At 44.5% G+C, this 18,642-nt stretch overlaps 6 protein-coding genes across 6 annotated transcripts; 3 read left to right on the forward strand and 3 right to left on the reverse strand.

Annotated features, from left to right (window-relative positions):
* Positions 1 to 1,076: 1,076 nt before the first annotated feature.
* Positions 1,077 to 7,169, forward strand: HD556DRAFT_1314836 (uncharacterized protein; the record flags this gene model as incomplete). The annotated part of the gene is made up of 19 exons (XM_041301016.1): positions 1,077 to 1,213; positions 1,272 to 1,402; positions 1,459 to 1,617; positions 1,737 to 1,890; positions 1,953 to 2,442; positions 2,656 to 2,985; positions 3,072 to 3,728; positions 3,789 to 3,904; positions 4,329 to 4,491; positions 4,544 to 4,689; positions 4,743 to 5,137; positions 5,189 to 5,371; positions 5,441 to 5,552; positions 5,603 to 6,339; positions 6,379 to 6,624; positions 6,707 to 6,802; positions 6,862 to 6,888; positions 6,911 to 6,928; positions 7,105 to 7,169. 19 exons carry the CDS (start codon positions 1,077 to 1,079, stop codon positions 7,167 to 7,169), a joined length of 4,362 nt encoding a protein of 1,453 aa, XP_041152191.1.
* Positions 7,170 to 10,072: 2,903 nt separating this feature from the next.
* Positions 10,073 to 10,434, forward strand: HD556DRAFT_1451453 (uncharacterized protein; the record flags this gene model as incomplete). The annotated part of the gene is made up of 4 exons (XM_041307959.1): positions 10,073 to 10,163; positions 10,214 to 10,246; positions 10,297 to 10,316; positions 10,369 to 10,434. The coding sequence occupies 4 exons, from the start codon at positions 10,073 to 10,075 to the stop codon at positions 10,432 to 10,434; spliced, it is 210 nt and encodes a 69-aa protein (XP_041152192.1).
* Positions 10,435 to 10,568: 134 nt separating this feature from the next.
* HD556DRAFT_1314837 (uncharacterized protein) lies at positions 10,569 to 11,790 on the reverse strand (the record flags this gene model as incomplete). Its single annotated transcript, XM_041301017.1, has 3 exons — positions 10,569 to 10,673; positions 10,733 to 11,659; positions 11,725 to 11,790. 3 exons carry the CDS (start codon positions 11,788 to 11,790, stop codon positions 10,569 to 10,571), a joined length of 1,098 nt encoding a protein of 365 aa, XP_041152193.1.
* Positions 11,791 to 12,561: 771 nt separating this feature from the next.
* Positions 12,562 to 14,092, reverse strand: HD556DRAFT_1435365 (isoprenoid synthase domain-containing protein; the record flags this gene model as incomplete). The annotated part of the gene is made up of 4 exons (XM_041305419.1): positions 12,562 to 12,906; positions 12,961 to 13,249; positions 13,305 to 13,679; positions 14,073 to 14,092. 4 exons carry the CDS (start codon positions 14,090 to 14,092, stop codon positions 12,562 to 12,564), a joined length of 1,029 nt encoding a protein of 342 aa, XP_041152194.1.
* Positions 14,093 to 15,737: 1,645 nt separating this feature from the next.
* On the reverse strand, positions 15,738 to 17,877 carry HD556DRAFT_1451455 (cytochrome P450; the record flags this gene model as incomplete). Its single annotated transcript, XM_041307960.1, has 13 exons — positions 15,738 to 15,879; positions 15,932 to 16,081; positions 16,139 to 16,163; positions 16,215 to 16,271; positions 16,327 to 16,522; positions 16,574 to 16,587; positions 16,646 to 16,775; positions 16,801 to 16,943; positions 16,992 to 17,143; positions 17,198 to 17,330; positions 17,384 to 17,439; positions 17,492 to 17,627; positions 17,679 to 17,877. 13 exons carry the CDS (start codon positions 17,875 to 17,877, stop codon positions 15,738 to 15,740), a joined length of 1,533 nt encoding a protein of 510 aa, XP_041152195.1.
* Positions 17,777 to 18,549, forward strand: HD556DRAFT_1426332 (uncharacterized protein). The gene has a single exon (XM_041304631.1). It carries the CDS (start codon positions 18,178 to 18,180, stop codon positions 18,403 to 18,405), a length of 228 nt encoding a protein of 75 aa, XP_041152196.1. The 5' UTR covers positions 17,777 to 18,177; the 3' UTR covers positions 18,406 to 18,549.
* Positions 18,550 to 18,642: the final 93 nt, after the last annotated feature.

An 18,642-nucleotide genomic window follows, 5' to 3' on the forward strand; every position in this document is an offset into this window, starting at 1 on the left:
ACACCTATACTGTAGGGTATTGAAAATGTTTTCTTTGTTAACCGAAGAAAACATTCTCAATACCCTGCAGTATAGGTGTAGCCAACTTACCTCTGAGGCAGAACTCTTAACACGAACAGTTTTGAGGGCGGGCTAGCCTCTAAGTGGCCTGCAGGGTTTCTCAATACCCTGCAGTATAGGTGTAGCTAACTTACCTCTGAGGCATATACTGTAGGGTATTGAAGATGTTTTCTTTGTTAACCGAAGAAAACATTCTCAATACCCTACAGGCCACTTAGAGGCTAGCCCGCCCTCAAAACTGTTCGTGTTAAGAGTTCTGCCTCAGAGGTAAGTTGGCTACACCTATACTGCAGGGTATTGAGAATGTTTTCTTCGGTTAACAAAGAAAACATTTTCAATACCCTACAGTATAGGTGTAGCTAACGAAGTATTACCTCTGAGGCAGAACTCTTAACACGAACAGTTTTGAGGGCGGGCTAGCCAGTATATGCCTCAGAGGTAACCTCAGAGGTATCTCCCCTCCATGGTCAGAAGGGAAGAGTCAGCCTTCTGATGGTGCAGGGCAGTTTGTATCATATGGCGTCATTGCTACTTGTCCTGGTATCCTCCGGATGCCAATTTACTATTATACACTACTGTTTTTGTGATTGCATTCTTAATAAGTGAGTCCTTGCTGTCTCTCAAGGCGTTGAACTCCAGCTGGAAGTGTCTCCTGTTATTTGAGACAGGGATCCCACAGTGTAGTCCCAGATTCAGAATATCATTCATTCTTCTGTGGTAGTCTGCCAATATTAGTCTTCACTCTTCCAGCATCTGAGCGAGTTATTACAGTACTAATTATGTCACAATCTGGGCAAGACTTCATTTAATCAGTCTTCCATCAGTAGATTCCATTCATATATCCAAATTTGATCGCGGGACAATTTTTTCGGAAACTTCATTTAATCAGTCTTCCATCAGTAGATTCCATTCATATATCCAAATTTGATCGCGGGACAATTTTTTCAGAATCATTTCATATAAGTTAAATTGAGTCTTGATCCGAACGAGCTGGTTGAAAATTTTCCTTGCTCACCATGGACCAACAAATGAGTCAATCAATCAAGCTGAGAGCAGCTCTGACCACAAGGATCAAGGAAATTATGGGAAAATCATCAGCAACAGGGATCTTCAGAGGGGGGATATTGCAAACTCACCTTCTACACAAAGCAAGGTGAGAGGTTATATTTAGGGCCTTATTTGATCCGCTCTATTAAATGGTCTCACTTAAGATTAAGAATTGGACATGAGCTAGACAGTTGCTTAGCAACACGTGATGTCAACTTCCATGCTTCTGCGTCAATCTCAGAATATGAGATCAATCGAGCTGCACTGACAGTTGCCCATGCAATGGTAAATCCTTGTGAGTTGTTTCACTCTGCAAGATATCACCTGGTTTTAAATTCACATCATTTGCAGATTATGTGGATTGGGATGTTGACAGATTTGCCGAAATGGCCAAAGTCTCTACACCTAAATCTGATGGTCCCCTCGCTAATACCAATCAGCTACCAAAGTACTTTTCTGCAGCTATGATCGGTAAAATTTCAGCACCAGCTACTATTGTGGACAGGCAAGGTAAAATTTTAACAATTTACTTGCCAAATATTCTGTCTTCTTCTCGGGTTGTATGTTCATTCTTCCTTGGGAATTCCCCTCATCAATTGATAAATTAAATTAGGAATATGTGAACTCAGCCACTAAGGGTTTACGGACTTTACTTCTTGAAACAATTACGTCCTCCACCCAACAGTCTTGGCGATCTCAAGGCTTTGTTGTCCCAGAGGGGGTGGAGAATTTGGAGCAGGCAGAGTCACAGTATCACCAGCATATTTTATGCAAAGACACGAGGTATAGGCCAAATTTAGTGGCTGTTTAGCTACTTTTGACTTTGTTTGATTTCATTTGCAGAGACTGGAAGACCCAATGGTTACCTCGGCTTCCTATAAGTCTGTGGAAGTCCAAGAGTGGCTAGCTGCTTTATCAGCTACTGAATCTTTCTGGAATGCCATTACCGCTGTATCGGCTCCAGATCTATTCGAAGCAGGCACCTTGGCAATCACTCGTATTATTGAGGAACTTCAAGGTTCTGATAGAACATCACCACCCATCTGTGATTGGCCCTCGATCTTCTCAGGATTGGAAATAATTGCAAATCGTACAACTTTATCACACAGAGATTCTGGTGGCGCACCTTCTCTTTTTGATCTTCTGATTAGTTTAGGCAGTGGCCATGAGGCTAAGTTGACATTAGCAGATGTTGGGGCCGAACTGGATTATTACCCTGGGACAATGGTCTTCATTTCCGGGAAGGTTTTACAACATTCTATTGGTCCATGGGGTCCGGGAGAAAGGCTCGTTATTGCCCATTTTATGAGGGATAAAATCCACTCTAGATGTGGGGTATCCAGACCCCCCTTTCCAACACAGGCCTATTTTTTGCAGATGGTGGGGCAGCAGGATAGTTATTTGTTGTGACAAGTAGATGATAAGAAAGGAGTGGTTCTTGGAGGAGGAGGGGTGGAATGGGACAAATCAAGTGTTTGACAGTATACCTACTAGATTAGTTGATGTGATCTAGTGATTCCTATGAATGGTTTCAACTATCAAAAATAGAATGTTGATAATATCAATTTTTCCCCCACACGTAACCCTATGTCTCCCAAGAAAAAAACTCGACTCAAGGCAGCTACATTTTCCTTCCAAGGAAGAGGTCGTTTGTCTAAAGGCAAGGACCTTGATGTTGCCTATGTGTCTCATAAACAAGTCATTGGAAAGAGAAGGAAGCCAACCTGGGTGGAATCATGCGCTGATAGCCTTTATGACACTGCCCCAACACCATCTCCATCCTCCAGCCCTCGTAAACGTATTAGAGAAGACACTCAAGGGTTGCAAAACAGTCATGAAGATTTTGATAGACAAACCCTTGGTGACTTTGTTTCCTATGTAGAGAACTCACAAAGAAAAACCAAGGCAAGCATAGTGATTCAGTGTCTTTTAATGATGTACTAAATAGAGATTATTACGACCAGACACAAAATGACTTCATCCAAGAATATCTGCCTTTCCGAGACTTGTACTTGGATATTCTCCTTGACTTGGAGAAACCCTCCGATGTATCCCAGTGCCAGTCTTGTCAGATTGGTGAAGGGAAATTCCGCTGTTTGACTTGCAGTGGAGATCAGACATTCTGTCGTTCTTGCATTGTCAATGCTCACCAGTTTTTGCCCTTCCACAAGGTTCAAGAGTGGACTGGGAAATGCTTCAACGACACATCACTTGAAGAATTGGGTTTTATCTGGTATATGGGCCATGGGGGACAACCATGTCCATTTTCTGACGACATGCATGCATGGGAGAATATTCCCATGGACGCAGAGGCCAATTTTTCACCAATGGAGACAGTTCATGGTTCAACTATACCAACCAAGTTGACCATTGTACATTCCACTGGAGTGTTTTTGCACAACGTTGTCTGGTGCAGCTGTCCTGGGGTCGATTGTCAGCAGCATTTGCAATTGCTGAAAGCTAAATTATTTCCAGCCAGTACCACTCGACCACAGACTGCCTTTACTTTTGATGTCCTCAATCATTTTCTAATTGATGCACTGGAGTGCAAGACTTCAGCATCCAGCTTCTTTGAAAAAATCCGTCGAATGACCAATAACTGTTTCCCAGATACTGTTCCTGTAAGTCTTATAAGTCTTCTTGGTGAAAGTTAAACTAACAGTACCAATTTGTTTTTCTAGAATCGATATCGAGAACTTATGAGAGTGTCTCGACTGTGGAGAGACTTGATGAGTCGAAAATGGTTTGGCTTTGCCCATAATGATGAGCAGAAACCGGACAAGGGTGATCTGGCTTGGTTTTGCCCTGCTTGTCCACAGCCTGGGATTAACCTACCTCCTGACTGGCAAGCCAGATATGAAAGGCAAGTCATTTATCCATCTCATTCTAAGGAGAGGCGACTCAATTTCTCTACCACACTTGAGAATATCATACTCACTGGCTAGCCCTACACTGCATAGTGTACGAGAGCTCCGGCCGGACTGACTTATGTTCTAATCAAGCTGGCCAGCATGGCATAGACTGGATGTAAAACCAGGCCGGCCGGCACATTAAATTGGCTTGCTAGCTTGACACAGATAGCATGCATAACCATGCTGGCCGGTTAAACTGAGGTGCATAGATGTCACTCAAAGACATGCCAGCCAGAGAGTTGGTCCGGAGAGAGACTTCTACTTTTCTTTTTTGCACATTTTTAACCTTATGCTTACCTGTTTGTACAGTTGGCTTGTTTCACAAAGATATGTGGTAGACGGGAACTTCACTGCTCAACATATGGTAATGAGAAAACCACAGTTGGACATTAGTTTGTCAGACGGGCTTGGGTATATGGTGAAAGATCAAGAATACCAGACTCATCTGTCATCGGCTGTAGAAAGTAAAGAGGTGAGTTGGCTCATGACAACCACTTTTCGTTCATGCTTCACTATCTTTGTAGCGGTCTTCTTGCAGCAATCATCGTGCAGTAAATGCAGCCAATATCAGCAGGAGCAATCTTCGAGCTACAGGTGTAGGAGCAACTGCTTGTGCTCGACATGGATGCTTTGTTCCTCATAGTATAGTTGATTTTCAGAAGGGCGAAAGGTCTGTGTATGTCCTCCAAATCAACATGTTATGCAAGCTCAGGTAATTTTTAGACACATGAATATCGACTACTCAATATGCAATGCATTGAATTATCATTCAGCTGGTATAGACTCTTCCCTCATCATTTATGATGTGGGGTGTCAGTGGAGCATTAATTTTCTACAGAGAGTAGCCCAGAGCAAGGGCTTGTCTGTACCTGAAAATATGCACATCGTTCCAGCAGTTGGAAAATTCCATCTTAGCGCTCACAAATTAGCTTGCTTTGCAAGGTACAGCCTCAACTTTATTCAAGGGGCTGGACATGTTGATGGGGAGATTTTGGAGACTCTGTGGGCACCATTCAATAAGATCTCCCCAACTGCTCGGTCAATGAGTCAGGCTCACCGTCAAGAAGTTCTTGATGATCATATGCGAGACTCAAACTGGAAAAAAATAGTGGGAATAAGTAAGCCCTCCAAATTTTGCATTTGAACAAGCTTGACAATTGAGCTTCCAGTGAAGACTCTCTTGAAAAAGTACAAACGGGCTCTCAAAGGTGTTGATGACACAAAGTCTCCCTTTGACGAGCTCACTCTGTCTCTGGACCCTGAGAAGATTTCGATATGGAAGATCGATGAGAAAAAGGCCATGGAACAACGTGGAGAGTATCTTGACATCTATCAGTTGCAGATGAACAAAGGTAAGTGAACTCTGTCTAGTTGTGAGGCTGCTATTCTTGTATAGACATCTGATCAGTATTTGTATCTAGCTCCAACTATGGCAGAGATTAGACTCAAATTAACTGAGTCTGAGAATACCGACACTAGCAAACCTGGGACAGTCTCTTGGCTCATTACTGGCATCAATCTGGAGGATTTACAGTATGTAACCAATAAAAATAGAGAAACCGTTTGACATAGTACTATTTTAGGGATGGACTAAGGGCAGATATTCGACAACTTCCTACTGATGCAACCCCAGGACAGAAAGTTTCTATAGAAGAGAAGCGACAGAGATTGACAGCTAGGATAGCTAAATTTCATGAAACAGCTGATGCCATGACTGCTGGTATGGATCTTGGAACTGCAACAGTGCATTCCGACGATCCTAGATTCTGCTATGCAGGTCATGATGAAAATGGTTGGGGAGAGGTCTCAGATGAAGAGATCTCAGAGTATATTGACGAAGAAATCTTGGCTGAAGAGATGGGTATCTGGATGCCATCATCAGTGCCCTACCAGGATGCATTGGCTCTCGGACTGGGTCCCCTCCAAGCTGAAGAATTAGAACTTCGAAAGGGCCAAGCCAATGACTGCCTCGAAAAGCTTCGAATGGCCCTTGGTCATAAGGCCATCATCTATCGTCAGTATTTTCGAAGTGCTAATTCTACATGGGCTGGGACTAGGTCAAAGCAAGAAGCTCAACGCTGTCAGCTCAAAATTGACAAGTGTGTAAGAAGCTATCAGAGGGCAAGGTCAGCAATGGAAGGTCTAGGCATGGACAAAGCCACCTTGGGGAGTCTTTATCAGCCAATATCGCCTACAGAGCTCAGTATAGACAAAGAGGTGACAGAAGAAAATAGATTTGGACAAGGGTCAGACAGGCTGGCTTGGTTTTGGAGGGGAAATAATGCAAGCCAAGGTCAAGACGATGCCTGGATAGATGAATGTAAGAAAAAATCTTTATCTCTATGATATGTCACTAAAGCTCCAACCGATCTAGTCTACAGGGTGAACTGGTTGAAGGCTAAGGCTAGATGGAATAGATGGCAAGAGGAATTAAGGCTGGTAAGACATGAAATGGGTTGGACCATAAACTGGTTCAAGTACCACCAGAATGAATGGGAGAGAAGGGGTGGCCAAGCCACCAGACCTGGTCATCAAGCCTATGCTTATCAGCAGGTCTTGATGTGGGGAAGATTTGTTGAGGAGGCAGAGAAAAATTTCAATGGATGTCAATTTATACTTTGATCTGGTATACTGTCTTTGCTAGGAAAAATATGACAGGATAATTCTCAATGCTAATGAATGACAAGGTAGCTTAGCTAGCACTAGCTCCACTCTATGTAGTCCACAGCTGGCCGAGATAATTGTATTTAAGATATGGACTGGCCAGATGGTTCCTACAGCATGTATGTACATGGCTGGCCCTTATAAGAGTATATAACTAGCTTATATCTACCCTATGCAGTCCATGTAATTCTGATACCAATAACTGGTTAGCCTTGATTCTACAATAGACAGAATCAAGTCGGCCGGTATGAAATGTTGAAACCAATAACCAGCCAGTCTTGATCATACATGTCGTAGGAACTATCTGACCAGTATACAAATCTGAAACCAATGACTGATCAGCCTTGATTCTACTATTGTACAATTAAACCGAGCAATATTAAAACTAATAACTGGCCAGTCTTGATTCTACATGTTGTAGAATTAAACCGGCCGGGATGCAATGTTGGAATTGAAAACCAGCCAGTCTTGATTCTACTGTTGTAAAATCAAACCGGCCGGAATGCAATGTTGTGATTGAAAACCGGCCAGTCTTGATTCTACTATTGTACAATTAAACCGGCCGGGATGCAATGTTGTGATTGAAAACCGGCCAGTCTTGATTCTACATGTTGTAGAATTAAACCGGCCGGGATGCAATGTTGTGATTGAAAACCGGCCAGTCTTGATTCTACTATTGTACAATTAAACCGGCCAGGATGCAATATTAAAACTGATGACTGGCCAGTCTTGATTCTACATGTTGTACAAGCTATCTGGCCAGTATGAAATTCTGTAACTAATGACTAGTATAGAAATTACAAAACAATAATTAGCTAGTCTTGATTCTACTATTGTACAATTAAACCGAGCAATATTAAAACTAATAACTGGCCAGTCTTGATTCTACATGTTGTAGAATTAAACCGGCCAGGATGCAATGTTGGAACTGATAACTGGCCAGCCTTGTTTCTACTATTGTACAATTAAACCGAGCAATATTAAAACTAATAACTGGCCAGTCTTGATTCTACATGTTGTAGAATTAAACCGGCCAGGATGCAATGTTGGAACTGATAACTGGCCAGCCTTGATTCTACTGGTGTAAAATTAAACCGGCCAGGATGCAATGTTGGAACTGATAACTGGCCAGCCTTGATTCTACTGGTGTAAAATTAAACCGGCCAGGATGCAATGTTGGAACTGATAACTGGCCAGCCTTGTTTCTACTGGTGTAAAATCAAACCGGCCAGGATGCAATGTTGGAACTGATAACTGGCCAGCCTTGTTTCTACTGGTGTAAAATCAAACTGGCCAGGATGCAATATTAAAACTGATAACTGGCCAGTATGACATTCTGTAACTAATGACTAGTACTCGTATAGAAATCCCAAACCAATAATTAGCCAGGCTTGATTCTTCTATAGGATTAAACCGGCCAGCTTTAATTCTACGGTTGTAGAATTAAACTGGCCAGGATGCAATGTTGGAACTGATAACTGGCCAGTCTTGATTCTACATGTTGTACAGGCTATCTGGCCAGTATGCAACTTAATAACAAGTGACTGGCTGACTTGATTTTACAACATGTAGAACCAAGACTGGCCAGTTATCAGTTTCAACATTGTGTCCTGGCCAGTTTGATTCTTGATTCTACAACAGTGGAGTCAAGGCTGGTCAGTCATTGGTTACAGAATTGCATACTGGCAAGCTTGATTCTACCTGCAGTGAAATCAGGCCAGCCAACTAGCTAGCTGAATTCTATATCTTGCAGGCATAAAGCTAGCCACTACCACTGATGGTAATCATTTATATATATATTAACACTAAACACTAATTCTACATACTCCGGCCAGCTGTATTATACATTTTGTAGGCATAAGGCTAGTTATTGTGTTTACAGTAATTCTAATATGTATATATCTACACCAGTCAACACTGATTCCACATACTCCGGCCAGCTGGAGTTTGCATACTCCGGCCAGTGACTGGCTGGCCATGATTCTACAGACTTTTGGCACATCCGGAGCCAGGGTTCTACATGGAAAGTGACTGAAGGGTCTGAAACAAGAGGGAGTGGTACAGATGAGGCTGAGTTCCGGAACGGCCTTTAAATTTCAACCCATTGCTTGCAGAGCTGTGTTCATTTTTTGACTGCGCAAATGACGAAGGTAGCGCCGCGGGCTTTAAATTTAGACAATTGGCCGCACCGAACACATGGAGCCGCCTCTTTCGTATTAGTATGTTTGGTGCGCGAATTCAAACCCTTGTATTATTAATTCATTGTGCCCAATATCGTGTGCATCTTCAGCATCCTGCCTTAAAACGCTGAGATTTTCTCTGGACTTTTGTTTGCAAACCACCGCAACTGTTTTGTATTTATAACAACTAGGGCCCCTACACATCCTACAACCTTCAAAGCGCCTTCGAACTTCGAACTTCGACCTTTGTTTCCGTTTCTCCATCGACAGCGATTCTCAAGCCTTAATTCATTGCCGTAATTTGGTGTTGCCACGGGTATCTATATCATACTAGCTTTCATGTATTTAACACAGGATGGCACTGATCTGTGCCAACGCAGGATGGACCTACATGGGAACGACGGGTCTTACTCTTACAGGATAAGTGTTTGCTGAAACACGATGCCATCGGGATGAGCCTGTACAATCAGAAATTAGGCTTCTGGTGCGTCACTTATCGTCTCCCTTGTGAAATTTTCAGCATATATCTGGCAGTAAAATACATCACCATGACATCAAGCGCATGATGCATTGAACATAGTAAGCTTTGCATCGGATTTGCTCTATGAGTACCATCGCTCCGTTTATCATTATGATATGATCATGATAGCCGAATGATTCGAGCGTACCAGGCGACGGATGAGGTGAGATATATTCGACCCACTCTGTCACGGTTGATTGTCTGATTTCCGCAAGCCCTTGTTCTATAAGAGTAATCGGGGGGCTATTACGCCTCAGGCTCAGCCAGCGATGCCGAAGAGTGTGTAATACTCGTTTCACGTATATCAATCACACTTCGACCTGTGTTAGATCGATGACTACATGATTTCATAGGGAACTCTTCAATTTTTCCAAGCTCGCAGCAAACACACGCGAAAACCGTGTTGGAAATAAGTTGTCGACATCACGTCCGACTGGAACTTTCCTGGTGTTCAAGTATTCCCGTACGTAATAGTGATTTGGAAATCAAAATCTACTTTGATTACCGGCTTTTTGTTTGATTTCGCACCCTTTCAGATTTTGCGTTTCACCCGACCAAGGGTCTTGAAGCAGGATCAAATATTCTCCACTATCCTGATTTTGGCGATAGTAGTGCAGAACGGTGGTATATCTAGCACGAACGCTATCGTCATACACCACTGACATTCCCCACTCGCTCACCCCTCGAACATGACTTACGTCTCAAATATCACTTCCGTCTCAAATGATCCCAGTGACTGGCCATATATCAGTTCAGAATTTTTTTTCAGCTATTGGACAGGTTCGTCGTATTAGGATGTCCAGATCTAACGTTGACATGCAGTTTCGCAGTGGCTACTGGCGTCGTGGTGATATACGATTGGGGTGAGCAGGACAGTATTCTACAATCGCTGATATTCTCATGATATTTCCAGTCTTAACACTCGGACAAGAGGTACGTCAATGTTATCGCCGGAGCAGTCAACTCGCTGATAATGGTGTCATAGATTGAACTCATATGGGTGAGTGACGAAAGCAACATAAAAAAAAGAGACTGTTCTGCAATTTCATGATGGTCATTTGAATTCTGGAGAAACCAACCTAGGTTCATCGATGCGGTTTGTGGCTGTGCTACGACGTAAGTTGAATCATTCAAGCTTCAAGCGCTGAACTTTCTTTCATTCTTGCGCGTTATCCAATATCCCACTCATGAGTGATTGGGCGATGCAAAGGTACTTCTGTGGAGAAAAGGGGTGACGAAAGGCAACTCGGAAATGGGAGCTCGTAAGTAATAATCAATGTCACGATGTTCCTGCATACTAATATTGATCCAGTACAACTAAAGTACATTTAGATGTCCTTATAGCTCACCCACCACTGAGGCGGTTGGCAGAACAATGTCGTCATCATGTCCATTTGCGCTTGTGTAGGCCGTGCTTGGAAGCTGATGGGATCGTCTGAACAAACGGAGAGGACCACCACCACCTCTTCTGCATCGTACTCGACTTCAAATTCATCGTCTGCGTATCCAATCGCCGAGGTTTCGTTTTCATAATCGTGGCTTGTATAGCCCTCATCTTCATCGTCCTTGATATTTTCATTATGGCCCCTGATAACGGCCTCGTATTCATCAGTCTTGCTGTCGTCGTCCTTTTCGTCTTCGTAGCGACTTGCATTGCCCTTATCTTCATCAGTCTTTGGATCGTCTTCTTTTTCGTCTTCAAAGTGAGTTGGATCGCCCTCGCCTTCATCTGTCTTTGGGTCGTCCTCCTTTTCATCTTCGAAGTGAAATGTATCGGCTTCTTCGTCAGTCTTTGTATCGTCGTCCTTTTCGTCTTCATAGTGAATTGTATCGGCTTCTTCGTCAGTCTTTAGGTTGCCTTTTTCGTCTTCATAGAGACTTGACTCTTGTTCATCAGCATTCGTTTTGTCTTCCTTTGTGTCTTCGTGGTCAGTTGGACCGCCCTCATCTTCATCAGTCTTTGTATCGTCCTCGTTGTCAGCTAACCCTTCTACCTCCCCCTCCGAGTCTTCATCTGCAGAATCCTCAGGCTCCAAGACTAGGTCGACACAACACTTGTAATCCAACTGACGAAGGCGCAACTCCTTTATAAGCCAATTACGAGTCAACGACGCGCACGCGGGATCATGAAAATTGGCGGGATTGATGAACTTCTTGATCTCGTTCTCGAAGGCAAGAATGAAGTCTTGGGTTATGCAATAACCGTAATGATGTTCGCGGTTTCCTCTAGGAGGGCACTCGATATCAATTTGAGTCTCCTGGGTGGATGAGGAAATCTGCAGTATTGAGGTGAGGTTTAGTATATTATATAACGTTGAAGAATAATATTGTAGGTTCGAACCTGGAACTTGAGGCTTTGGACGAATTCTTTGAAATAGAACGACAATTGCTCGAATGACAACGACATTGTGCGTGAAATGATTGGGATGATGATCGAGTGCTCTAACTGAATTTCAGCCAACTCGTAATATATGATTCCCTTTCATCCACTGTGGCCTTTCGGACTCTTTCCCCTTTGTTCGGCGGTCATTTATCTCACATGGTTGCACAGGTGGCTCAGGTTGGTCAATGTTAGATTGGGTGTGAAAGTTTTGAAATCACGATTGCTTCTTCAGAGGCCAGAGCGCTGTGCAATGCTTTCAGGGAACCGTTGTTCTTTTCGGTGGCGTGGACACCAGCCGCCCAGGCTGGCGCGGTGCTTCACGACCTGCGAGAACGTTCTGAATGCACTTCTATGACTTGCAAAGGTGCAACCAAGAATATAAGTTGATCACGAGCATCGCATGAACACCTTCCGTAAAAATTCAGAGATTTGGCCGGTTGTTGGGTCAGTCTTGGACGTTTTTCCTGCTAGGCTAAACCTTATTCCAGCCTTGAGTCGTACTTACTGCCTTAGTAGGCAATCGACTTTCAACCTAAAAATTCTAAACGGCACGCTATTTTCAAATCGGTCTCACGAAAGAGCAACTTTGATTCAGTGTTACACAGAAGGCGAACTTGAGGCTACGAAGGACAAATCAAGCAAGGTGGGATGTCGCGTATTATGCGAGTGAAACAAAACTTTCAAGTTTGTGCGAGACGTGAATTATGTACTAATATTCTACTAAGCTAGTCGTAAGAATTGCGCATGCGTGAAAGAAGTGAAGCCGATCTCACCATGCACCACTAGTGTTAGGCTTTACATTGTAGGCCTTTTTGGAATCAGCTTGACGATTCGGTCCCGCTTGACAACATGCACATCCTTGCCAAAATAGCGGGCGGAATTAGATTGCCAGTGAAGGGGACCGACCATACAGTTTTGCATCCCTTCTACATAGATAGCCACCTGCTTGTCAACCTCTTCTCCCCATGAGGGGAGGTTAGCACGGCTAGATTCAAAGTGCTGGATGGCATTTTTGCACATCTGGCCAGCGTAATCGATGGCGCCTTGCAGGTCTAGTCCTCGTTCGTGCATGAGCACGGCAACCATATTATGCCAATGTACGTCACCACGAGATTGCTCCATGTTGTATGAGAAAATATCCTATCAGCAGTAATGTCAGCAACACCGCAGCGTTTAACGAAAGAAGAGAATTACATTGGACCAAATAGTATGATCGTTGGTCGCGTCCTGCAAGGCCATGACAACTGGATGCGACACAACTTCGTCCGGAAGATCAATTTGAGCTACGAATTCGATGAGGGGAAACCCGATCTTCACTGCGCTGAGATTTTGCCTCAGTGCGACGTAAGATTCCAGATCATACATATTTCCTTTGGTACGGTCGTCCACCTGCTTAGCCACAGCAGCGAAGAACAATTCGCTTGCGTGAATAAACCGTTCTGTACAGCCGGGGCCGGCAGTCTCCCTAAGGCGGCTGAAAAACCTAGCCGCGTAATGCCTTTAGAAAGAGTGTTATGCGACGAAAAAAACAGTCATACGATTTGCACATCTTTGCACCAAGCTGTTCCGTGTCAAAATTGATGGGATCGCGCAGTGCAAAAATACAGGATTCGCGCGTTCTTTGTAGATCGACGGCATTGTACTCCATCCAGTCGTCCATAATGAACAACCAGTTCAAGAAGTCAGAGCAGACTTGGAGATGGAAAGCATCTGCATTAGGATAGCAAACGGCAGCTAATGCGCCTGTGTCCATATCGATATGAGCATGCCCTCTGATCTCGGGCTCTGCAAGTCGCATCATGTCAAAAAGCCATTGATCAGATGCACGGGACACCGCATAACAGTGAGGGTTTTGTCGCAAGGGATAGTGGCAATGACTGATGAGGTCAGGTAAAATAAATAAATTGTGAGGGCTCGCAGTCAGGAGTGGTAGGGGTGATCGAATTCATAATGTGAACGTCGAGATGAGGAACATATCATAGTGCAAGATCGTTAGTCTTTATAGTGAAATTTTAGTTCCAGGGGATGTCTGTCTTGCTCAAATCGGAAGAGAATAATGACTATTTTTGCAACCATAATTCGGTAGACCGATGACTGCATCGGACAACAGGGTCGAATGCCACTTTTTCAGGTGTAACTTGAATGATTCGTGATCCATATCGGCAAGCTGTAAGCCCGGGGCTTACCTGAGTTCCCATTGTAACAGTGTGTTACATATGAGATTGCAGTACGTGTTTTTCAAAACTTGGCCTCGCTACAGGAACCGGCACTTTTACACCTATTAATATTAGGTCAAGGGATGTGACATACTTATCACTCTGGCCATAGCCTGCTGCTTGATGAAACGAAACCTCAGCCAGTTCGTTATGGGGCCATTCACTAGCCAGGAAATGCGCCAGAACACCGTATTATTGCAGTTTGAACAGCACAGGACAGCTCTTGAAATATCTCAGCTTGCTCAATGCTCGGAGAGGACAGCATAGTACAAGATGTCACATCCCTTGACCTAATTAATAGGGCGTAAAAGTGTCAGTTCCTGTAATTATCAGAGCTGATAAGGTTTTCGAGGTCTTTTTGCATTAGAGCATATTTGCAACGACAAGTTAGCAACTGTGGAACCTGCCTGTAACCTGCAAATAGTGTTGGAATCTGGAATTTTCACTTGCATATGCCGTATATTGACGTACATTTAAGCATTGAAGTTCAGAGACTCTATCAGCATCAACAACAGCACTGGATGCTGCTGCTAGTGTTACAGGCTGTAGGGCTGGGGGTGGTCGAGTAGTAGTAGAGGGAGAACTAGCAGCAATGTCCTGAAGTTGTCCATTGACTTTCGTTGATGCGTACAATTCTCGCTATGCACATGCCGAGATAGTTCCGGCAAAGTCCATTGTATGGAGATAATCCAAACAGATGATATATTTGGAATTTTGGTGTGACAGACGACGATGACCTCTCCGCTTTCATCACCGCTTGTTATCAATTGCCCATCTCGTGATACCGCCAATCTCGACACCCGATGGCGATGCCCCTCCATCTTCTTCAACGCAACACCTGTACTCAAGTCCCATGGACAAAGCGTTGTGTCGTACGAGCCCGTAACCATCTGACGTTTATCAGGGAAAACTGCGACTGCAGTTACTAGTATGCGTCCTTCATGGCCTTTGAACCATCGCAGGGGAGTGGTGATTTTAATGGGCTCCGACATTTTACTGAATGTTGATGGTATGGAATATGGACGAGGCTAATCTTTGGAGGGATTATGTCTTTCTGTAAGCTGCAGAGGGTTTATGGTGCGTTTTATGGTGCTTCACTGCTTGCCTCATTCAATAGACGCCCAGGATATCTAAGGCTGTTCGTGCCCACGCCTCCATCACCGTAATGCACTCACCCTATTGTCATACCCGCTGTCCTCGACAGTATGTGCATCTGCATTGCATGCATGCGTCCGACTCTTGTCTTTTCAGCTTCCAGAATATATCACATCGCATCAAGTCGAGCAGTCCGTGCTTTCTAGCGCTCGAATCTGACTGTCTATCCTGCATGAATACCGTTGTTTTTCGTATCTAGCAGCTACTCCGGCTTATCACCACATTACTCCTTCGAACGCATGTATATAGCTTACTGCAATATCACTTCTCCATCCAACAGACTCCCAGATCCTTGTGCACAAGATGCAACGGACTCGCCTTACATTTAACCTCTATTTGGCAAGTGGCAGGCCTCTTCCCATGTTGCATAATAAATCTGGAGCAAACTTGAATATGCTGACGGATAACGAAAGCCAACGACACCAAAAACAAAGGTAATAGATGATTTCACCCCAGAACCATGTCCACACAGCTCTTAGCATTGCATTTTTATCAACTGCGATACCATTTCTTTCGTGTGGCGAGGGGTGAATATACACGGGAATACTGGGTGCCTACATCGGCTGCCTCAGATAAAATATAGGGATTCTCGGAGATGACTCACGTCGTTAAGCCTGCCGTCCATTTCACTCCTTCAGCATCAGGCCCGACATTCCATCCTGGCGCACGTTCTAACCGGAAAACAGTTAGAATATTCACAACTGCGGCGAATAAAGAAGCATCGGCGACATGTCGTCCAACACTGTTGAAAGGTGAGGCAAACCCGTCTATTCGCAAAACTCCAAGCTTCGTACCAAATACGCCTTCCAAATCCAAAAACAAAGGAAATATCGTCACTGGCAGGGCTGTGTGTTGACGGCTCTTCGACGGTGACTTTTGACATGTGACGCTCGGGTATGAACCTCGTCGGGTTAGGATATTTATCTGGGTTGCGCGCCATAAACCTTGCATAAGAAGAAATAATTATATATGATCTTTGTTCACTTGATATGATGAATCACCATGCGTTGGGTATTACAGTAGCCCCTTGAGAACCAGTTTTAGAAGGGCGATGATGTTTTCAGTCCATAGACTGACCTTTTGGAATATAGTAGCCTTCGTAGATGTCATCATTTACCGTGGCATGTGCAACGCCTAAATCCAGTCAGTGACCATGCTAACCGGAATTCGACGAGTCAAGAGTGCTGACCCAGAGGTGCGACAGGGAACCACCTTAGCGTCTCCAGTATGATGGCATTGATGTAGGGCATAGAAGCGCGATCATCCCAGTCGGGCAATCTTTCGAGAGTTTCCCCGATGACAGAATCAATCTCTGCTTGCGCACGTGCTTGCACCTCGGGATATAGAACCATCGCGAGCAGGAAGATGTATAAAGTGGACGTCGTCTGTGCCTTTGGTCAGTATATAAATAAAATAGAAATCGCGTCGAAGTATACAGTTCCTGAGGCGGCTAGGAGCACAGAGAAAATGAGTATAGATATAATGACCATTGCAGATTTTTCACGAACCAGCATAACCAGTTGCACTGGATTCCTTAATCCCTTTCTCAAGAACAGCGGCCTCCCCTTTATCTTGTGTTTTAACTGGTATGCGTTTCAATGCATCCGACACCACGGATGGTGCAGCCGTCCCCGCCGCCTGAGAATCATGATGAGCCTCATACTCCGATCAAAAGGCACTTGGAACTTGCCATGTTGTTCTTCACATGTTCAAAGGGCATGTCCACAATCATGGGAACGAGGGTTCTCTGGACTATAGCATCCCTCACCAAGCTCGCTCCAGGGAGCCAAGGAGGAAGTTTTTCCACTGTGAGTGTATTAGAATATAACTGCAGCTGATCGAAGTTATACGCACATATGGGGAACTGTGTTACAACAGCTGCGACCTCGGGCCTGAATACTTTTACATCTATCTCAAGTGAGCGTTCAACGAGCGCAAGGAAGGGATCATCAACGGGCGCTATAGTATAATCATACATGATTGACATGATGATAGACGTGCTGAAGCTACGTAGAAAGTATGGTTCAGCCACGCAATACATGAAAGGAGAGATTACTAACGTGTGAAGATGGGTTCCATACACCTCCGGAGAGGTTAGTAGGTTTAGTATCAAACTGCGAGCATTGCGCATTTGAATCGGACGGAAGGATGACACTGCTTTTAACTGGAATGCTTCATGGAAGATTCGCCTATCTGTAAAGAAATGATAAGTGCGATAAGAGAGCTTGAAGGGACAATATACTAACGAAGTTTCCACTTGTCTGAGTAGGGTAGAAAGGTAGAGGAGTAGTCATGACCAAAACTAGGACTCGTTTAACAATAGGAACATTAAATGATACTATGAAGGGCCTCACAAGCCAAGAAGGTGCACGAGTCCTGGGGGTCTCGTGGAATAGTTATGTGAACGACGGTCGAGCAAGTCATGCGCAACTCTTTCGGAGTTGATGATCACGATATCCTGACTAAAGAGTCGGGTGTAAACGATTTCCCCTGTGTCGCAATTCAGCACATCCAGATCCACATGTCGGAGGTTCTACGTACCATACTCAGTTCCCCATCTTGAGTATGCTAACCATGGATGATCTGGGTCGATTCCGATCACATTTCCGACAAAAGGGAGAGGTGGAGGACCAGGGGGTAAAGGATGCTTCTTAGTGTCTCTCTTCTTTTGCAAGGATTGCACTACCACGAAAGATACAAGCGCTATGAGGGCGAGTGCAAGTACTAGTGTTGGGGTCATCGCTGGAACCGAATAAGTGACTGAAGCGCCCCCGTATATGTGTGTCTGGATTTTGTACGGCCGGTGACCCCATCAATGCTGTGGGGCTGTGCCGTCCCCAAAAACTTTGGACAAGTGTCGATTCTTGAGGGCCCCGAACCCCTTGAACAGTGTCGTCGAAGTATAGCTTGGCTTCAGTTCGTGGAGATCGATTGTGTCGGACCTGTACATCGTACGGCTAGACTGTAGTCACTGTACGGCCGTTAACGGTATTACCTTTACGGTCGGAAAGTGTGCCGGTGTAACCTGCCCTGAACTGCCATGACTCTGCAGACTGCAGGGACAGCAGCGACCTTGTTTGGCCAAGACTTTTTAATTTTGGGCGTTGCAAATACGCTCTATTACACTAGGCTGGTACCTTGTTTTCGTTATGGCTTGGCAGCCGAACGGTCGTACCATTCGCACACACTCCACCTATACCAAGTCTTCTTTAGCCCCATCTGCCACCTCCTTGTAATTTTTCTTTGTTACCTATTCTTTGTTAACTAAATTTCATCCTGTGTTAATGATACCACACTCGTATACCGTCTCAGCCTGTCAGAGAGTCATTAACACGATCAGTGAGCAGGTTTCCCGCCCTCCCAAGCGGCTCCACCTGTTTGCGTCCCACCTCGAGCCAACGCTCGGTCCAGCCCAACCTACTAAGCAGTATCTATGATTCTCGAGTGAGACGACGCTGGAGGTACAAACTCGAATCAACTTGCACTGGTGGCAGGTGCTCGAAGA

Source organism: Suillus plorans (assembly GCF_016647745.1).
Source record: "Suillus plorans strain S12 chromosome Unknown HD556scaffold_131, whole genome shotgun sequence".
Taxonomy (NCBI): domain Eukaryota; kingdom Fungi; phylum Basidiomycota; class Agaricomycetes; order Boletales; family Suillaceae; genus Suillus; species Suillus plorans.

Coding starts and splice junctions, on each gene's coding strand:
- HD556DRAFT_1426332 (XM_041304631.1), top strand. CDS start 18,178: ATGACTCTGCAGACTGCAGGGACAGCAGCGACCTTGTTTGGCCAAGAC.